The sequence below is a fragment of the Myotis davidii genome, unplaced genomic scaffold (assembly GCF_000327345.1).
Source record: "Myotis davidii unplaced genomic scaffold, ASM32734v1 scaffold438, whole genome shotgun sequence".
Taxonomy (NCBI): Eukaryota; Metazoa; Chordata; class Mammalia; order Chiroptera; family Vespertilionidae; genus Myotis; species Myotis davidii.
The window spans coordinates 2,030,819-2,053,179 of NW_006290031.1; the positions used below are offsets into that span (position 1 = coordinate 2,030,819).

Consider the following 22,361-nt stretch of genomic DNA (forward strand, 5'->3'; position numbering starts at 1 on the left):
TAACTATTATGGAGATTTCTATTGTGGTTTAATTGGGAGAGAAAGGTCTAGCTAACATGCTGCAGTGGAACTCAGCTCTGCAGCAGATCACTCTGCCTTGGCTGGGCCCTGGCCAACGGCATAGTCGCACTTTTACCTAAGGTAAGCCTCCAATAACAAATACATTGAGGAGCTGAACATATGATAGCACTAAGGAGCTAAAATATAAGAAGATATTAGCTGGTGAAGAGCCAGAGAAACAAGCCATCTTGATATAAGGGTCCTGAGTCACTTGCATCTAGATCCTGGGCCCATTCTGCTTACCTGGCCAGACTGAACCAGTTTGAGTCTCAACTGTCAATCCCAGATGAAGAGGTTCGGGAACCAACAGTGAAGGTTAAGAGAAAACAAGGGAGGCTAGGTAGGAAGTGTCAGGACTGGGGAGAAAAGCAGAGGAAAGAGAGCAAAGTGTGTCAGGCAGAAAGAAAGGAATAGGCTCGAAGAGATGAAGGCAAAGTGAGTGAAGAAAGAGTACGGCAGGAAGGAGAAGGCAAACAGTGAAAGGAAGGACAGCATTTTCAGGGGTAAAATGACAGGAGAGTCAGCCCACCCTGGTGCAAAGTCCACGAGTGCTAGCAAAGACAGCTAGATATTAATAAAGGAAGGGAGCAAAGGGATCAGACGTCATTAAGTATAATAAACTAGGAAGCTGAGTCGGACACTAAGCCTGCTTCAGTAGGGGGTTGAGCATTCACAGGCTCCCCAGGGGCCTGCTGTATCGGGGCCTAATCCCTGAAGAGGATAGGAAGGTCCATTATTGGTCATTACCAGGGGAAGAAGAAAAACAGCTGGAGAAATTCCTCTGCTGGACACATGCCCAGTAGAAGCCAAGACGGTGCTGGGGGAGGTAAGCGCTTGCCCAATAGGGGCCAAGATGGTGACCATGGCACAGCACCAGCCAGAGCACAGCTGGGAACACAGACTAAGCAAGTCAGTGAGGACAGGGACTGAACTTGACTGAACCAATGGCACAGAATTCATGGGCACTGGCCTTTGCTCTTGACTTGATGAAGACAAGGCTGGACTTGTTTCACAGTGGGACAGAGCTGAGTCCAGGGCAGTCCTTTGATTTTGCTTCTACAATAAATCTTACCACTGCTTCTCATCCTCCCATACACAGGTTTCCAGAATGCTTTCCTATCACTCTGTGAAAGGACTCCAATTCCACTGGCAACACTGGGATGTCACTGTTAGCTCTTCTGAACACACATACTCGCCAGGCTGTCTTGGCCACACTGAGTACACTGAGAGAGCTAGAGAGCAGGAATCCCAGCTTGCCCTAGGACAGAATCTGGCTTTCCCAAGGAAGTAAAGCTTGCTGCAATCCATGAGGCATTCATATGGCTGGACAGGAGCTATATTCTCCTTAGGTGACAGCTTCAAAGAGATACGACTCAAATTGGGCAAGTGTAGGAGATACCTGGGCTTACATGCCTGGTGCCCAAAGGAGCCAATATCTCTTGTAATAAGTCCACAGGCATAGCTTCTAGGGTCTCCACAGAGAATATGACTGTTAAAGGGAAATCCAAAGCGATGCTGTCCCCCATCAGGTATTTATAATTTATTCATAAAACTATCTGTCCAGATGCAATTAAGCAATTAGGAGTCATCTTTGTTATAAGTTATGTTGCCCAGAAACCTAGATGACATTTTTATCCTTATAAGGTTACCAAGGGAAGACAGCTAGAGAGTTAATTGAAGGTCATATTCTCAAGCAGCAAGGGAAAGAATTTATTAACCCTTTGTTCACCAGGAATCTGAATGTCTCTGGCCAGTCAGCTCTGAAAGGGATGATAAATGAATTTGTAACAATACTTCTATAGCAGCTGTTGCAATATTCACTGAGCAAGATTTTTCTCATATTGCCATGGAAACATAAGTGCTGTACTTATAGCAGTGAGAGAGACTAAGCGGGTCCACAGTCTGTCAAGTAGTTACTAAGAACCATCAGGGAACACAGTACCCTACTAGGTGCTTGTACACATGTCTCCTTTGACTGAAAAATGTTATCACTGCTCTACCAAGAATTAATTTCCCAAAAACCTGCACAGTTGGAACATATCTTCATTTTCTACTTACAAATCAGGTTTTTGTCCTGGTTGCAGTTCATGCTGAGGTACAGGGTAAAGAGCTTCATAGATTCTTTTATCTTTAGATCCATGAATTGCAAATGAATTGAACTTTGTCACATTTGGTGGAAAATAACTCCAAGGAAGATAAGCTCTGCCTTCCCATTTTGTCTCTCCTCTGGACACTTCGAATGATAGAGAAAGTTCTTGCTACAGAAATGATATGTGAAATATAAAAGTTAAATTCAGATTTATAAGTTAAACATATATATTAAATATTATAATGTATACATAGATCTTATACACTTAAGAACTTTGTCTCATATTTTTATTTACTTACTTTCCATACATTTCTTCTTCCAGATAATAAAAGCACCAAATGTTGTCCATGGCTGTGGAAATTAAAATTCCTCATGAGTGTATGAAAGAAACAAACATTATTTTCTTCACTCTTCTTTATATCTGCAATGTATGTAACTAAATTTCCAAATAATCAAAAGATGGCCCTAGCCAATTTGGCTCAGTGGATACAGTGTTGGCCTGTGGACTGAAAGGTCCCGGGTTCAATTCCTGTTAAGGGCGCATGCTCAGGTTGTGGACTTGGTCCCAAGTAGGGGGCATGCAGGAGGCAGCTAATCAATGAGTCTCTATCATCATTGATGTTTCTATCTCTCTCTCCCTCTCCCTTCCTCTCTGAAATCAATTTTTTTTAAAAGATGCAAATTGAATACTGGATAATTATAGGAAGAACCAGGGTGTTTAGTTACTTAGAAATGCCATCATGAAGGTATGGTCAATTACCAATTATCTGGAAAAACCCAGATAATTATATTCAAAAGCTACACATGGCCCTAACCGGTTTGGCTCAGTGGATAGAGCATCAGCCTGCGGACGGAAAGGTCCCAGGTTTGATTCTGGACAAGGGCATGTACCTTGGTTGCAGGCACATCCCCAGTAGAAGGTGTGCAGGAGGCAGCTGATCAATGTTTCTCTCTCAACAATGTTTCTAACTCTCTATCCCTCTCCCTTCCTCTCTGTAGAAAATCAATAAAATATATTTTTAAAAAAAGCTACACATGTTCAGATTGCTTTTTATATTATTTAAATATAAAACTATATAAAAGATTTCAGTCAGAAGATGAAAACTCAGCAAAGGGGTGGGAGATATTATAGTATTTGGCATCTATAATAATAAAAGCGTAATATGCTAATTAGACCAGAGTCCTTCCAGAGGAAACTGGGGCTTTGAGGGAAGCCAGTGCTGGTAGCTTGGGGAAGAAATGCCTACTCTTGCATGAATTTCATGCATTGGACAGACCTCTAGTCCTATCTAATAATAGACAAACATGGTAATTGACCATACCTTCACTATGCCTCCCATTGGCTAATCAGTGAGATATGCAAATTAACCGCCAACAACGATGGCGGTTAATTTGCATAGTAGGCACGAAGCAGCAGAGCAAAGAATGAAGGCGGCTCCGGCCGGAGCAAAGGCTTGAATCCTGGGTGCCGGAGGAAAACCAGTGCCGGCAGCAAGGCTTGAGTCCTGGGTGCCGGAGGAAAACCAGTGCCGGCAGCCAGGGGAAGGGAAGGCCTATTGCACGAATCTTTTCGTGCAACAGGCCTCTAGTTTATAATAAAACTAGTTTCAAAAACAAAAGTACCCTAAGAGAAGCTGGCACCAATTTTCAGGTGAATCCAACAACTTTACTAAAAGTTATTTCTATAAGAAAACTGTCTTGAAGCTCATGAGGAATAAAGAAAATGTAAAATATAAGTTGTCTAAAACTGTAGCTGTCTGCCTCTTGTGTTTTCCTGCTTTCTACCATTAGTTCAGACACCAATGTCACATTTTCAAAGAGAAACAACATATCCTCAAAAGTAAAGTCTAATAAAAGAGCATAATTGGGACTAGCCAGGTCAATAAGAATCAAAGATTTTTGAGTAGTTACATGAAAGAAATTTATTGTCTCTGGAAAAGACTATATCTAAACACTTCTATACAGATAGTCTATTGTGAGCTTTTCAGGGAGGATTTCCTTCCGAAAACTATTCTAACACATGACAAGTATTCTTTCCTCTGCTTATTTTTATTGTTATGATGCAAGCTTAATAATATCCTAAGAGAAGTAAAAGTTCTTATGAATGAAAACAACAATATTCTTCACATTGTTTTCCTAGAGACTAATTGTTACAGGAATTGATTGCCTGAAGCAAAACCTTGATTCTTGATTATTGATTGTACCGATATATATGAAACCAAACTACTTTAAGAATTTTTTAAATTTTTAGAACTTATTAATTTTGTACATAATAGTTATTATGTAATATCTTAACAAAAGAGAATCTAATTATCCTATTCATCCAGTGCTAAGTAATCTCTTTATGAAAATAAACTGGTATTTTTATCTAATAAAAGTAAAACCAAGGATGAAACTTTAGAATTTTAGTAGATCCAAGTTCTTTACTCTCTTGTAGACAAGTTATAAATCTATTTGCCTTATTCTCACCTGTATGGTGAAAATAATCATACAATGGGTGAATATTTTTTTTCCTCATGTGACAGTTTATGACAATCATATTTTTCAATAAAATATTTTGGCATGTTAGTTGAAAGGTAACATACAAAGATACTAGGTTATTCCTCTGAAAAATATAATTGGAAACAGCTACATTTTCCACATTAGAATTAGCAAAAAAATCAAATTAAGGGAAAAAAATGATATCTAAAATCTTGTTTAAATTGATTGTTTGGAACTTTCTGCCCAGCCTACAAAGGCTAATGGATAATAGATACTGAAAGACATTTAAATGCCATTTAAAATGATCATCACAATACAAAAAAAAATTCATTACTCAATATTTTACTAACTTAAAATTTGTTATAATATCGATGAGAGGTGGGCATAAATTCATTTTTTCATATCTACAGGACAAATATCATTCTGTTTTCCTCTAAACACAATGCCCGTAACCTTGTGCTGAGGGATGGGGGTGACCGGGGAGAGGTCAATGGGGGGAAAAGGAGACTCATTTAATACTTCAAATAATAAAGAATTTAAATTTAAAAAAATGAGGACTAAATGAAGAAACACATGAATACATTATTAACAAATACATAAAATGAAAGTGTGGTTATTTTTAAAATTTCTTAAAAGAAACATTTTCATAAATTAGTTTAATTTATTATATCTATATGTCTCTATTTCTGAGTAGCTAGGACATAATGCCAATTTATAGAATAAATAATGAGTTTCTGTTTTATTATACTATTTCATTTGCAAAAAAAAATTATTTTCAAATTTATTAAAAAGACCAACTACATAGTAAAATGAAAATAACATCAACGTACTATTTTCAAATATCTGTAATATATACAGAGTGTGACAAAAGTAGGCTTACAATTGTTTGGGAAATAATACAATAATTAATAAATAATAATATAAGAATAAACTCTGTTTTGCATACTCACAACTTTATTTATTTTTATTTTTATTTTTTCACGTGTCGGAGCCCAGCCCCAGATGCAAGTCCATACTCACAACTTTAAACCCACTTTTGCCAAACCTGTTTTAAACATATATTTTAAATTATACAGGTATTTGAAAATAAGAAATTATACATAGTTCAGATTGGCATCTGCCCTAGTTTGTTGAAATTAGCAAATTTTTACTATGACCACATGATTTATACCTAGAAAACAATGTGTTCAGGTAATATAGTAATGAGTTAAAAAAAAATTTATACTTACGGGCAAAGTTCAACTTCTAAGTACTGTTCGGTTATGTCATTCAAGAAAAATGCTTCTACAACTTTTGAAAACAGAGATATAAAATACTGAGAATTTAATTATGCTTCAACAAAAATTATTTATTCCTTTAGAGTATAAAATAAATTAACTCATTATTTTTAATTATAGCTATATCCTCAGTAGGAAAAGGGACAAAGATAATAAATAGACATTGCTTAGAAATAAATCACCATCAAATTTTTCCATATCAGATTGCCATCAATTAAAAAGATGAGTAAAGCCTAGTGCTGGTGAGGTTGTAAAGAAATCAACATTATCATATAGACTTTAGGCCAATTATCTTTTTCTGGGAATCTATCTTAAGGAAATAATCAGACAACTAGAAAAGTAAGTAAATATAATGCTAGTCATCAAAGTATTGCTCAAAAATTAGATATTACCTAAATGGTTATCTCCTATTATATAGGATCATTGCCTATTATATAAATAAATCTTCTATTATGTAGGAAAGCTACCATATAAATTATGAAATTTATGTATTCTATGCATGTAACCATTAAAATTAAAGACAGTTAAATATTTTTTGATATGAAAAGATATCCATATTTGACAAGTAGGCTACAGAGCAATAACCAAATCAGCAAATAAGTAAACCTTTCAATGTATTAATAAGTGATGCTACAAAGAGAATAAGGGGCCAGGTCATGAAAAATCTTATATAGAAATCATATTAAGAAGAACTTATCTGGGGGAGGAGCAGAAGCCTGAGAAGGTTTTTAAGTAGCTGAATGATGACTTTAAATTTTTCTTTATTTCTTTTTAAATGTATCTGTATTGTTGAAAGTATTACAGATGTCCCCTTTGTTCCCCTATTGATAGATCACTCGACATTTCAAGAGAGAAGGATAAAGTTAAGGGCAAAAAGACTATTTAGAAGTCTCTGTCCTATTTGAGGTAAAAGATGATGAAGTGATGATGAGAATGAAGGAAGGGTACTGAAATAGAGAAATATTTAGGATAGGAAATTGGTAGGACTTAATAGATAAATCCAAACATAGAAAGTGAGAGAGAATATCTTGGAAAAAAATCACATTTCTATATTCAGTGATTTGATGTATTTAACTGCCATTGATTGAGACTGGGCAATTAGCGAAAGAGCAGGTTTATGAGAAAAGTGGTTAAGTTGAGTTTGGTACTTGTTGAGTAGATAAGTCCCACTGGTGTGTACACCAATAGGAAGCTGATATATATAAGCTCTGTATCAGTAATAGACAACATACGGCTAACATTTTATAAATTAATCTTGACAAAATGCATGCCGTACAGATGGTATAAAGTAGATGTTAGTAGGGACTAACAGCCGTGGGCAAACTACAGCCCACGGGCCGGATCCGGCCCGTTTTAAATGAATAAAACTAAAAAAAAAAAAAGACCGTACCCTTTTATGTAATGATGTTTACTTTGAATTTATATTAGTTCACACAAACACTCCATCCATGGTTTTGTTCCGGCCCTCCAGTCCAGTTTAAGAACCCACTGTGGCCCTCGAGTCAAAAAGTTTGCCCACCCCTGGACTAGAAGAATCATCCAAGGTTTCTTTGGTCCTGGACGATATGGCTCAGTTGGTTGGAGTGCTGTCCTGTGCACTGAAAGTACATGGCTTCAATTACAGGTCAGGGCACATACCTGGTCATGGGTTCAATTTCCAGTCAGGGCACATACCTAGGTTGTGGGTTCAATCACCGGTCAGGGCGCATTTGAGAGGCAACTGAACACTGTGTCTCTCTCACATGGCTGTTTCTCTTTCTCTCTTACCCAAACCCTCTCTAAAATCAATTTTTTTAAAAAGGTTTCTTTGACTAAATAGAACTTGATTTAGACATTGAACTATGTGCATTAGACGCAGGAGGAACAGAATGAGAAAAGGTACATGGGTGAGAAAGTGCATGGATAGTAGCCGTTTAGAAATCAAGAGGTTTTGGTTGAATATGATAGCCCCATTCATGAGTCCCAGAAAGTTTAAAGGAAGGATTTGAACTTTATCTCCGGAATAGTAATGGTTTGTGATCTGGGGAATGGCATCATAAAGAGTCTTTTTACAAAGATAAGTTTGGTAGCTTAATTAGGAGACATTAGACGGGGATCATATAGCAAACCTGAAAGTGTAATTTTATGGTGTCTTTTAACCTTCGTTTGATATGTGAGATTACTTGTCAGTACATATAAAATAAAAACTACATTTCATATTGAGGTTGATAGTGTTTCTATAATAAGTAAAACACCCTAAAACTTCCATAAAGAAGGTTTATAAGGTTAAAGTGGCAATCTGAAGACAAAACAAGAATGCTGAACTCTTCTCAGACTAGGTAACAGAAGTAAAGGAAGGACATATGGCAGCAATTTGGAAGTCTGGATTTGTAATTGCCATTTTTCACTGTTCTAGTTATAGAGTTAAAGTCGCATAGGTAATGGTGAAAAAGTCAGAATGAGAGATTGGTAGGAAATATCACACACTGCATATGTCAGTTGCTCAGAAGCACTCACTTCCTTACAGCAAGATAAAATAATAGCTCTGTGAGAGGTTATTACAAAAAGATTTATGTCTGCAATAAAACACCGTACTTCCACTTACCTTCATAATCCCACAGTCCCTTGAAAGGCTTTCCTGGTTCTCCAAGCGGGGCTGGAGGATCATTGAAAAATGGAGCACTGACTTTCAACATCACTCCTCCATCACCTGGGTTCAGCCTGACAAACACTGGTTTGTGCGTCACTGGAGAACCATCCCAAGTGTGTTCAATTTTAAAATCCATCTTTAGACTCTAAAGGGAAAAAAAAGACACATTAAAACAAACTCTTTAACAATTTAGAAATGTTTCCTTTATTCAGAAATGAAGTGAAAATTTCCAATAAGCCAGCAGGTCGACAGCAGTGTGACGAGAAGAGGGTTCTGAGAGTCCAAAGGCCATTTGTGCTGTGGCAAAATAATGGACACTGAGTTTTACCGTAAAATAGGTAGTTGGACCCAAAAAGCTTTGAGACTTTAAGTCTAGACCCAAAATTGTTTCTTTTTACAACTGTAATTAAGCCCACTGGAGAAATTGTTCATGTACTTAACAACTATAAGCATTATGAGTTTTTATGCCATTCTTTGTCATTTACTGTAAAATGTGCAGGTGTCTAAACTATTGGGTCCCTTGAGAACCAAGATCTTTAAAATAAAATTCAATTTGAATAAAATATTCTATCATTCAGCAGAAGCATTTCTGTTAGTACCTATTCTTTTGGTTAAAACCTTGGTTTTTTTGGGGGGTGGGTGGGGGGAAAGGGGACTCCAACTATTTGAAGGTTAGTAAACTTTAATATTGTCTGCCTTGTTCTCAGGGTATAGATTTTCTTAATCTATTTAAAAAAAATTTAAATGTGTTTTTATTGATTTTTAGAGAGAGAGGAAGGGGGAGGGATAGAGAGACAGAAACATCCACGACGAGAGAGAAACATCATTGACTGGCTGCTTCCTGCACGTCCCCTATGGGGATCAAGTCCGCAATGTGGGCATGTGCCCTGACGGGCAATTGAACCTGTGACCTCTTGGTTCCTGGGTCAACTCTCAACATCTGAGCCTGCTAACAGCTGGGCTTCTTAGTCTATTTCAAAGTTTAAATGCTGACAGATTCTTTTTCCATTTTTCTAAGGGTGAAAAGAGATCAATCAAGCAATTTGGTCATTTAACACTTGAAATATCAAAAAGTGACACAAGCGGTATTTGCATTTTATACTGTTTTACCAAAGATTAAATGGAAGGACACATTATTATATTAATAAAATTACATATTGTTGAAAACTGCAAATTGGGCGTTTTATAAACATTATATGATTTAATTTCACTAGAAACTAGCAGATGAACTATTATTATCCTCAGTACAAAAGAAGAAACTGACTTGCCGAAGGTCACATAGCAGGCAAATCAAGAAATTGAAACAATACCAGCCATGTTTACCCAGATGAAGTCATTTTGGAATCTGGAGGGAGATGAAAACCTTATTTTAGGGGTAGTGAATTCTCCAAATTATACTAGATTCATATGCCATGTTCAGAGCAGAATCTTGATTAGTAAATGATGATATTTTCACACTGAAATTTATATACCTGAAATCTTTGAAGGCATTTCCTTGTTTCATGTTACTTTTATTGCAAGTAGTAAAGTACTAAATTTTCAATACATTTATTTCATTGAATGTGTATGGAGTACTAGCTATGTGTCAAGCATTGTAAGATCCAAATATATAAGCTCTGTGTCACATAAGGAATCCAACATCTCTGAAAACCTTTTTCTAAAGTATGTAGTTCCCTGGCCAGGCTCAGTTGTTGGAGCATCATCCCATACACCAAAAGGTTGCAGGTTCCATTTCTAGTCAGGGCACATACCTAGGTTGCAGTTTCTACACCCAGTCAGGTGCATATGGTGGCAACCAATAGATGTTTCTTTCACATCAGTGTCCTCTGTCTCTATCTCTATCTCCATCTCTCCCCCTCTCTCCCTTCCTCTCTCTCTAAAAGCAATAAACACTGGAAGCATGGAACAGAGTGTGGAATCTCCAGGGAAGGTGGGGGGAAAGGTGAGGGGGGGGGGAGGTAGTCAACCAATGACTTTGTATGCATATATGCATAACCCTTGAACACATACAATAGGGTGCTGAAGACCTGGGGCAAGGGTAGGGGGTGGGGGATGCGGGGGAGAGGTTGGAGGGAGTCAATGGGAGATAAACTCTAAAATTAAAAAGTAGTTCTGGTATTACAACCCATTTGCAAGTAAAAGCATATTAGAAAAGGATAAGTTTAACAATTTATATTGAAATAAGCTCAGTGAGTGGTAAGACTATAAATATAAATTGATCCTGATTTATGTGGACTTTAGTCCTGACTTGCATGGAATAAAACATTAATAATACATTTATTTTCTTTAGTTAAAATATCTAGATACTTTCTTCAAAAATAAATCTATATCCTCTACCCCAAATTTTGGTAAGTATCTTCTTATTGCATATAGGAAGAAATAAGAATAAATCAAGATATTAGAAATGCTCATTAAAGCTGATTCTGGTGGCAATATACTGAGGGAACATGCTATATTCTTAACTTGGAATTTGACAATCCTGGCAAAACATAGCTCAGCGACTAAGAAGTGTTAGTAGATTTACTCATTCTCCATACAAGCATCATATCCACAAAATGCTGCACACATTAAAGGGTCCCCGATTCTATTCAATAGGTTTCCACTAGAAAATTTTCAACTTCCAGCTCTTTCAGACAATCATCTCTATCTCTAATTGGAATTAAGCCATATTCAGTGATGGGCTCCTAAAAGTGGCCTGTCACTTCCATGCACACATGGTGGTCAGATTTCAAATTACTTCCAAATCTAATCTTACCTGAAGGATAAGAGATTAAAAGATAAAAGCAAAGAGTATAAGACAGTGGTACCTCAAGTCTTTCTATCAGTTCCTTATGCCTTTTCCCCTAAGGTTTTTTTTTTTTTTTTGAGCATTGTTTAAAAATTACTGCCAGAAATATTGACTAGACTTCCACCATCAGGGAGGAGAGTCATGGCTGACATGACCAAGGATAGAATATAGTTTTGGCTTTAATTGCATAAAATTACTTTATTTTCTTACCTGAACAACACAGTTGTTAATCTGCTTAAAGAACACTCATGTCAGTCTAACCATGCATAATATTGATAGTAAAATTACCCTAACAATTACAGTCTGGCCAACTAGTTTACAGTCTAATCTAAATATAGCATGGACCCAGAAAGAGACAAATGATTCTCTCTTCAACTCCCTGGGGATACCTAGGACTGTCTCCTGAGGCTTAACCTCCACCACCTTTCAATTTCTTGTTTGCACATGTACCCAGACAATTAAATAGTCAATGTACTTTTTCATTCCAGGTTGGTGTGCTTCCAGTAGCACTGGACTCCCTGTCATTCTCTATTGCCCCTGCACTGCTCCATTTTGACTCACAGCACTTAAACCACATGACCTACTTGTTTAGTGTCTCTGCTTTCCCATATAGAATGCCTGTAACAGGAACTCAGTTATTTGTTGAGTGAATAATTGTTCTAGTCTCTGGATCTAAAATTTCATGACTCTAAGGTTTTATGAAGAAGAAATCAACTGTGTTAGTGGTATCATTTTCCCTTTCAACACTACATACCAAAATGACAGATAACTGAGATGATATATCGAGAAATTTCCTTTCAATTTAGTTTATCAAAGATTCATTAGCTACTTACAGTTTTTCAGGCACTATGCCAGGTGCTAGGGAAGTAAAAAAGACGTCTATGGGGAGTTGAGCTAATCAACCAGGTCCTTTATCAATTGGTTCACTTTTGCAGACCAATGAAATAAAGCTGGGTCCCTACACCAAACTAAGTTTCAAATGAATCAAAGATTTAAACATAAAAATCAAGCCACATAAAAACAAGAAAGAAAAAAGTGGGAGGATTTTAAAAAAAGACAATAGTAGAAAAAGCCTTTTAAAATATAACCCCAAATCCAGAAGATATAAACACAAAAAAAAAAATGGATAGATACATTTGGCTTAAAGCAGAAGTCTGCCTATCCCCACCAAAAAATAAAACCCTCACCATTTCAAAATCAAAACATAGTCTGGAGAAAAATATCTACAACTCATATTTCAGACAAATAACTAATTTATTTAATCTTTAAAGGGCTCCTAGAAGTCAATAAGGAGAAGACCAAAATCCCAACAGAAAAATGGGTAGAGATATGAACAGCTAATTCACAGAAAGAAAATGCAGAATGTTCAACTTCACTTATAATGATAGAAGTTGGTTAGTGTGTAGCATGTTAGTTAGAGTGTAGTGTGTTGACCTGAGACATCAAGGTTGAGGGTTCAATCTCCAGTCAGGGTACATACAAGAAGCAACCAATGAATGCATAAATAAAAACACCAAATCAATGTCTCTCTGTCTTGCTCTCTTTCTCTCTCCCTGTCCACTCTCTCTCTCTGAAATCAATCAATAAATTGTTTGTTTTTAAAGAAGTGCAAAATAAAAAAATAAATTACTATTCTTCACTTAGATTTTCAAGAATCGGAAAGTTTGACAACATGCTAATGAGGACACTGAGAAGCAATCACACTCTGCTGTTGGGGCATAACTGGCACGGCCTTTGTCAAGGGCAACCCCTCAATAGTTATCTAAATAAAAAATGCAAATACCCTTTGACTCAAAAATTCTAGTTCTAGAAGTTATTAGACTGCACATATTCAAAGTAACATAAGTGTAAAAATATTCACTGCAACGTTGTTTAGAATAACAAAATGTTGTAAGCAATTTAAATACCCATCAGTAGAGGACTGATACAGAAAATATACTATATCATATAAGGAAATACTACATAGCTGTTAAAAGGTGAGGCACTTCTATACATACATCTAAAATATACTAAGTGGAAAAAAGAAAGGTGCAAAAAAGTAAGTATCCAATTAATAAAAAGGAAGACTAATTGCATGTATGCTTGCGAATGCATACAGTATCTCAGGAAGCATAAATAAGCCAGTGGCAGCAGTGGTTGCCCCTTTGGGTCTACCTAACACAGGGGAGGAAGGGAGACGTACTTTCAACAATATCACTTTATTGTTTGTTTATTTTTTTTATCTATTTGAATTTATACTATGATAGATACACATTACTATTCAAAAATACATGAATAATTTAAAACTCTTTTTAAAGTCTAATTTAAGGCTAAGTCTCTCTTTTTTGTTAATCCTCAACCAAGGATATTTTTTCCATTGCATTTTAGAGAGAGTAGAAGGGAGAGAGAGAGAGAGATATGAAAGAGCCCCAATTGGAGATCTAACCTGCAACCTGCAACCCTTTGATGCATAGGCAGACACTCTAACCACTGAAAAACACTGGTCAGAGCGAAGGCTAGGTGTCTTTAAAGTGTATGGTAACTACCTCTTTTCTCCTTTATATTATGTATGCTGAACCTGTCTAAAAAATCAGAATGGATATTAGGAACATTACTTAAAGAATATATTCATTCAAGGTGATCACCACCTTGCTATGTAATTTTAATGTTGGCTCTTAAACTTTCTTAAAAGAATGTTTACTATTAATCCTGTTTTTTCCCCACATTTTAACTGCTATTCTTCAAATTACTCTTTCATCAAAAAAGGTGAAAATTAATTTTAAATTATTTTTATGCTTTCCCTATAAGCAAAGCCATTTAAAAGGACGTGAAGGGAGAAAGAGGAGAAAGAAGTTCAGAGTATTAAAAGCTTAGGAGAGGAGGGAAATTCCAGGAAGGTTAAAAGAAGGGAATTATGGAAAAGGTGTTTCTCAACAGAACGTTTTGCAAGGACAATTTCCAAATTCCACGAAATTTTCTTTAGTTTTCTACAAAACTTATTTCTTTTCCGTTTCCATTCTCCACATACACACACACCCCTTCCCCTCCAGTTAAAAGAGAAAAGGAGAAATGAGGAAGTCAGGCTGGAGAGGGAGTAAACTGTGCCAGCAGGAAGAGGCAGCTGAATAAGTTACCAGAGCAAAAGCTAACGATAAGCATGGGGGAAGGTGCAAGGAATGAGAATGAAAAAGAAAACAACAACAACAACAAACATAAGAGAACACAGACCAGAAAGCTCTTCCTCCACCAGGCTTGCTACATCCAGCTGACTTCACAGGAGCGGACTCAGCTTAGCTCCGCCCAGCTGCCTACACATTCTAGGGGTGGGGCTTGGAGGACTGAAGCAGACACATGATTTTTCTAGGAAAGAAAAATGTTGAAGGACCATCAGTGAACATCTGAAGACTCTTGAAGTGTGAATGGTTTTCTAGATGGAAGAGTAACCCCACAATGTAAATCCTGTGCAACAACTTTAAAATCAACTGCAAAGTATTAAGATTAAAATAGAACATGTACAATGATAATTCACTAAATGCAACTAAATGCTAATTGGCTATATAAGCCAAACCTGGAAATTATATTGTACCAGCTAGAAATAATATTACCCTAGCTGTAAATTATATTACTCTACTGGGAGGCATCTACATAGTGGTCAACAATGGTGACAATGGAACCAGAGTGCCTGGATTCAAATCCCAATTCAGACACTTTCTAGTTGTTATAATCAGAAAGTTATAAAATAATTTTAAAATAGCACATACCTTCAAAGGTTTTTGTAAGAATTAAATTTGTATATATATGCATATTAGTATATTATATATATTTATATTTACATTTAAACAACAGTGAAAAGTGAAAGTCCTAAAATGTTCTTTGACTAGCAATTGTTGGCATGGGTGTTTTCTTAAAAGAAAATAACAGCTGCTGTCTTTGGTAACAGAAAAGGTAGATTTTCAAATGACTTTATATCTTGACCTCTTTCTGCAATAATGGAGTAGTTCTGTATTGCTCCATATAAATTACAGAATAAATATAGAAAAGGGAACATCTGTAATAAAACAGTAAAAATAATTTTTTAAAAAAATAAAAGGGGTAAAAAGCTGGACTAAATTTCACCTTTTCATAGTTTCATTTTTAAAAGTTACATGTAGAATATATTGATCATGAATTGATTATAAACTTGCTTTTTTTCTGAAATTTTTAACTCTGTAATTTTACTCAATTACATGAGCATAAGGGATATTTTCAGTCTCATAATCTTCACTTACTTACAATATTTTTAAAAATATCTACTCAGCCCTAACCGGTTTGGCTCAGTGGATAGAGTGTCAGCATGTGGACTGAAGGGTTCCAGGTTCGATTCCAGTCAAGGGCATGTACCTTGGTTGCCAGCATATCCCCAGTAGGGGGCGTGCAGGAGGCAGCTGATCAATGTTTCTCTCTCATCGATGTTTCTAACTCTCTATCCCTCTCCCTTCCTCTCTGTAAAAAAAATCAATAAAATATATATATATATGTTTTAAAAAATCTACCCTATTATTCTAGTTTTTATACGTCTGTTCATGCAAGAAATTCATTTGAAAGTTTGTGCCGGTGGGTATTATTGGTGCTTTTTGAACTGAAGTGGTTATCTTATAGGAAACAAGACAATGAAACAGGTAGTCTGACTGACCTTTGAGATCATAAAATATGGTTAAGTGTTCTAGAGATGTACACCTGGTTCTGGTTAGTTCAGTTCCACCTGCCCACGCAGTTTCAGTATTTATCGACCTATTTGCCTACATTTACTGTCTCCATCAACAGTGTCGACTTATTGTTTCTATATAGGATTAGATGTATCCAGGATGTGCTTGCTCTTTGCTTTCACCAACACTAATATATCTTATCGACTTTCAGTGTAAATTGTAGAATCAAGTTTATACCTACTTGTTTGATGCCAACTTAAACCACAATATGACAATATTCAAAGTTCAAATGTAAGAAGAGATACAAGCAAGCCCTTGGGGAGTCAGCGAGAAGTTTACGAAGAAAAAGTCATATACTGACCTTTGAAAAAGAGTTGGAGCTTGCACACTCAATTTCTCCTTTCAACAAGTTTTAATGTTAACTTAATGGCTGCTAAAAGCCAAATCAAGTTCAATCTTCACTAACTCAAAGCTAAATTAAACTTTGGTATGGTCATTAGATATACCTCCATAATTAACATAATGTTTAGAGCAGTGGTTCTCAACCTTCCTAATGCCGCGACCCTTTAATACAGTTCCTCACGTTGTAGTGACCCCCAATTTTATTGTTACAAATTGAACATAATTAAAGCATAGTGATTAATCACAAAATAATATGTAATTATATATGTGTTTTCCGATGGTCTTAGGCGATCCCTGTAAAAGGGTCGTTGGACCCCAAAAGGGGTCGCGACCCACAGGTTGAGAACCTCTACTTTAGAGGAAGGGACCATCATATTCTCTTAATAATGCATATGGAGAAAGCCCATAACAGGACTTCAAATACGTACCTATTTGGACACCGTTGGACAAATTTTTTAAATTTCTCAATACATTCTGCTAACATTACTTTGTGTATATAACATTATGAGCACAGGACCACAAAATTTAACTGTTAAAGAAAAGGCCAAATTGAGCTACATCTATGACATGTATGTTTAGTGAAACTACTTCAATCCATAAAAACAGTCTATTAAAAAGCACTAAAACTATTGGCTAGTTCAAGTTAACATTTATATTGCTAGCACTGAAATTTCCTCCAATGCTAACTGTTGAAAAAAAATGATAGGGTTTACAAATCCAGACAAAATCCATTTTAATAATGGGAATTGTAATCCGCCCACAGATGTAAAGTTTTGCCTAATTCTTTTCTTGCAAAAATGTAATTTTTGTTTTTCCCCCTTTGGGGGAAGAAAGTTATCTCTAAAGAAACAACTGCTGAATTTACAGGGCCTTTGGAGTACTTCTAACTACATGCCTCATTGCTACTCAGTTAAATATTCAAACAACTGTCTCCTTTCTCCAAAGACCCGAGAGGGTGAGGACGGTACTTCGTTTCTGGAGATTACCGAGTCCTCACTCAGAAAGCCTCCAGCGGGTGAGCCTTGGTGTGGCCTCTGAAGACGCCAGTCTGAGTTTTGCACCCCCCATCCCCCCAGAACTCCAGATCCTTTCCAAACCTCCCCCTCCCCGCTTTGGAGAGCGGGTTCTCCCAGTCCAGAAGTCTAGGAAAGATACTGGGGAATTGTAAACATCTATTTAATGACCTACCTAGGTTTACATTTTGGGGGTTTTCTTAAAAAAAAAATACCAGCTGGGTCCCCCCACCTGAAGACACAGGCCCGCCAGCTTTCCCGCCACCACTCCGCCGGCTCAGCTGGCTGTCATCCCCCTTCCCACAGCTCCGCTCCCAGCTTGACAAATAGCCAATAGCGTGCGAGGACGCTAGGAAGCGTGATGACGTTGGCGCTGACGCCCGCGTGAGGACGCACGCGGCATCACCGTCTCCTAGGAGCGGTCCAGGGCACCGGTTTCAAAGTCGCAGGGCGGGCCGTTTGGACTTCCGCTCTGGCCCGGCCACCCTGAAGTCGCCACTCCCTCCACGAGGGACGCCACCACCGGGCTGCCCGCCGGCGCCCTCCGCGCTCTGGAAGGTGGCCCGACATGACCCTGAGTGACCGTTGGACGCCTGCACCCACCCGCGTCCCGTCCCACCCGGCTGAGATTCGTGTGAACGCGGGACAGAATGCACTTGGCGGGTCCCCAGCAAACCTGAAAGCTGAAGTCTCTTTCCAGAGCGAGGGACTCGGCTGGGACTCGGGAGGAGGCGCGGCCCCCGTGGACGCCGCGGGAGTCGGGTGCTGATTACAACGCTGGGCAACGTCCGGAGCGGCGCCCTAGGTTTGTCTTCCCGCACACGAGTCCTGTGTCTTTTTGAGGAAAGTAACGGTGGTGGATCCTCCAAACTCCAATTTCATCCCAATGGCCGCAGAAATGGACCCACTGAAAGAGAAAAGTAAGCTCCTTATTCTTTTCCTGAGAATTCTTACCCTGAGTATTTAATGTCATCGTTGACCAACGAATATATTTTGAATGCCTCTTGGGTGCGTGGAAACTCAAGTCCGCTGCAGAAAAGCTTGGTGCTATCTAGGAGGATGTGCATATACTGGAGCAGAACCGCTTGGTGAATACCTGCAGGTTCCTTAAGCTCACCCGGGACTGAGCTAAACATGTTCATTATGCTTCTCACAGGCTCGGGGACATTAGGGCAGCGGTTCTCAACCTGTGGGTCGCAAACCCTTTGGCGATCGAAAGACCCTTTCACAGGGGTCGCCTAAGACCATCCTGCATACCAGATATTTACATTACGATCCATAACAGTAGCAACATTACAGTGATAAAGTAGCAACGAAAATAATTTTATGGTTGGGTCACAACATGAGGAACTGTATTTAAAGGGCCAGAAGGTTGAGAACAACTGCCTTATAGGGCAACAGCTGGGAAGGGTTTCTCCGGCTGCAGCTGGAACCCGGAGGCACAGCCCTGGCCGTGTGTTCAGAGGCTGTTTGTGGAAGTCCTCCCCTTTCAGTGATGTGCCAGAGCTGTATAAGCACAGCTGCCACCAATGTGAAGAGGACAGTTCTACCCTCCAGGAACTTAAATCAAGGAGGGAAATAAGTAAATTCCATAAGTACACTGAAGGGGCAGCAGCTGCTAACTCCTCTGCCTCCATTTCTTCCTAGGTTGTTGGCACGGTTACAATAGTGTTAAAATATGTAAAGGATTTGGAATTGCATCTGACACATGGTGCTAAACAAAAACTAACTGGTATTGTACAGGCTTATTATTAACTGTGGTCAAGGAAGGTGCCATTGGGCTGGAATGTGAAGTACTGATATGAATTTACGAGGCACCCCAAATAGAACAGTATTTGCAACATCGAGGAGGTTAGGAATGTGCTTAGTGAACAACTTGCAAGGAGGTTAGCTTGGATGGAATGTGCTTTATAGAGAGAAATGACAAGTGCAGCTGAAAGGGAAGAGTGGGGCTAGGACCGCTAGGTGGTCATCAGCCTTGTCCGCTATGTGTTCAGGAGTTTGGACTGTTGCACAGGTCCAGGAACCACTGAAAAAAAATCAATTGAGAATAGCATGATCAAACTGTGGTTTTGAAAGCCCAGTGTGGCTGTTGTGAGGAACATGCCTTAGAGCACAGTGCAGTTAGGTGACTTATCACCCAAGTAAGAAATGAACTAAGGTTGGTTCAATGAGATTGGAGATTAGGGGATTTGGGAGAAAGAGGTGGAGGGCAACCAAGAAGATGGGGGGCGGGGGGCATGATGGGGGAAACAGCAGGTTTCATTTTGGGGGCATTAGAGACCAGTGGTGAAGAACTCAGCCCATCTCTGACATTCTCTACATTGGCTTCTATTGAACTCGATTGCCTCTTTTCATTTGCTCCACTGGGATTTCAGAGTCTCCCTCAAGACCGTATGATTTGGTACTTTGCATCTGGTAACTCCACATGACACCACTTCTTTATGATAAAGTGTCAGCTTTACACATCATAAGCACTGGCAATTCCACACCCCGCCAGGCTTCTAGTAAACTTCTAGCGTATTTGCAGAACACTATTCTTCCATTTCCATCTGAGAAGGGAGATTTGATAGTTCTTAGGGATCTATTCAAAGAGGGACTTGTGTGTCAAGCTAAGAAATGAAGAATTTGTTCTTGTAGTGGGAATTAATGGATAGTGGAGATGGACTCATTTTTTCTTTTCATTCTTTTAATAGTGTGTTTCATAGAACAGAACTTGCTAATTTTGGTGAAGTCTAATTTCTCAATTTGTTTTTTTATGGTTCTGTGTCATATCTAGAAATCTTTGCCCTAACGCAAGGGTGCAATGATTTTCTTCTGTTTTTTTTTTCTAGAAGTGTTGTAGTTTTAAGTTATACTTTTAGATCTATGATCCATTTTGAGTTGAATTTTGTAAGGGTTGAGGCTCATTTTTTTGTATATGGATGCCCAATCAAAAGAATATCCTTTCTCCATTGGAGTACCTTTGACCTTTGTTAAAAATCAATTGTCTGTATTTGTGTAGGTCCATTTCTGGACTTGATACTGTTCCATTAATCTGAAGTTTTATAATAAGTCTTAAAATCAGATAGTGTTAGCCTTTCAAATGTGTTCTTTTTCATAGTTGTTTTGGCTATCCTATGCCCTTTGCACTTCCATATAAATTTTAGAAGCAGCTTGTCGATTTCTACAAAGACAGATGCTTGGATTTTAATAGGCATTGCATTGAAACTAATGATCAATTTGTGTAGATTATATTGAGTTATCTGATCAATGAAAAGTCATATATCCATTGAAATATCTCTTCGTTAATTTCTCTCAGCAATATTTGATGTTTTTTAGTATATAGGTTTTGCATACCTTTTACCAGATGTATTGCTGTTTTGATACTATTGTAAATGGTATTAGTCTTTTACCTTCATTTTTTTATTTATGATTGCTACTATAGAGAAGTCTTTATTTTTGCCAATTGTACCCTGCAACCTTTCTAAACCCACTAATTAGTTGTAATCGTTTTTTTTGTAAAGCCCATTAGATTTTCTACATAGACGATCTTTTCATCTTATAAACATAATTTTACTCCTTTCCAATTTGAATGCCGTTCATTTCATTTTCTTGCCTTATTGCACTGACTAGAACCTCCAGCACAGGTGCTGAACAGAAATGGTTGAAATGGACATCCTTGTCTTGTTCCTAATTTTAGGAAGAAAACATCTATCTTTCAAAATTAAGTATGATACTAGCTATAGGTTTTTCATTGATGTTCTTAATAGGTGGAAGATGTTCCTTTCTATTCCTGGTTTTCTGAGTGTTTTTATCAGAATGGATGTTAGATTTTTTCAAAGGATGTTTCTGCATTTTATTGAGATAAGATTTTTTTCATTTTTAGTTTGTTAATAGAGTGATTTACATTGATTAAATCTGAAATGTAAAGCTCCTTTTCTGTTTTTTGGTGTGTTTTTTTTGGGGGGGGGGAGAGATAATCTCCTCTTGGTCTTGATGTATTATCCTGTTTATATATTGTTAAATTTCATTTTCTAAAAGTTTCTTTAAAATTTTAACATCTATGTTCATAAAGCTTTTTTTTCTTCTTCTAATGTCTTTGTCTTTTTTTACTCTCAGATAATGCTGTTCTCATAAAGTTACATGGAAAATATTTTGTTCTCTTCAATACAGTGGGGCCTTGACTTACCTATGAGTGTCCCGACTAACGAGTTTTTTGAGATACCAGCTGTCTCTCTGCGGATTTTTTGCATTGAGTTGACAGAGTAATTTGAGTTAACGAGCTCGGTCTCAGAACGAATTAAACTCCTAAGTCAAGGCCCCACTGTATTCTGAAAGAATTGATGCAGATTTGGTGTTATTTCTTCCTTAAATGTTTGGTAGAACTCACCACTGAAGCCACTTAGACCTAGAATTTTCTTCGTGGAAAGTTTAAACTACAAATTCAATTTCCTTAATAGATAAAGTGACAACTCCATATCCTATTATGTACTTGAGAGAGGCTCTCTGCAGATCTCATATGTCCAGAGTTCTGTCGATGTGCAGCTTTCTCTCCTACACTTTGAACTGCCTATTTTAATTTACTTAATCTTCATCGACTCAGCTCCATCACCTTAACTCAAGAGAATTTGCTTGATTTCTGTCTGCATTTTCCCTCCCTGTGCCATGGCTTGGAACGTCTCTCAGGCCATTAAGCTGGGGCAATTATATGTCTCACCCTGTTTTATATCTCTCATATTATTGTCTGAAGTCTGTTTCTTTTTTGTTGTTGTTATTTTGGGTTTTGCAACCCAGGCACGTGTCCTGACCAGGAATTTAACCTTGACCTCCTGGTTCATAAGTCAATGCTCAACCACTGAGCCGTGTTGGCTGAGCTAAATATCCAGTTATTAAATCAGTAGTATATTGGCAGATTGATAAATATATGGATCAGTGGAATAAATCAGCACAGAAAAAGACACATATATCATAAACAT

The 22,361-nt window shown here is 37.7% G+C and overlaps 2 protein-coding genes across 4 annotated transcripts in view; one reads left to right on the forward strand and one right to left on the reverse strand.

The window, feature by feature from the left end:
- The window catches only part of LOC102765683 (chromosome unknown open reading frame, human C4orf33), a 15,183-nt gene extending 567 nt beyond the window's left edge, over positions 1-14,616 (reverse strand). The window contains exons 1-5 of the mRNA XM_015563310.1: positions 14,532-14,616; positions 8,492-8,681; positions 5,860-5,920; positions 2,449-2,500; positions 2,119-2,318 (exon numbers count right to left, since the gene is read on the reverse strand). Coding sequence (XP_015418796.1) covers positions 2,119-2,318; positions 2,449-2,500; positions 5,860-5,920; positions 8,492-8,672 — 494 coding nt within the window. The 5' untranslated portion in view covers positions 8,673-8,681; positions 14,532-14,616. The remainder of the gene's footprint in view (positions 1-2,118; positions 2,319-2,448; positions 2,501-5,859; positions 5,921-8,491; positions 8,682-14,531) is intronic.
- Positions 14,617-17,787: 3,171 nt separating this feature from the next.
- The window catches only part of SCLT1 (sodium channel and clathrin linker 1), a 118,452-nt gene continuing 113,878 nt past the window's right edge, over positions 17,788-22,361 (forward strand). For all 3 annotated transcript variants that reach the window (XM_006762804.2, XM_015563311.1, XM_006762806.2), the window contains exon 1: positions 17,788-18,323. In XM_006762804.2, coding sequence (XP_006762867.1) covers positions 18,290-18,323 — 34 coding nt within the window. In that variant the 5' untranslated portion in view covers positions 17,788-18,289. The remainder of the gene's footprint in view (positions 18,324-22,361) is intronic.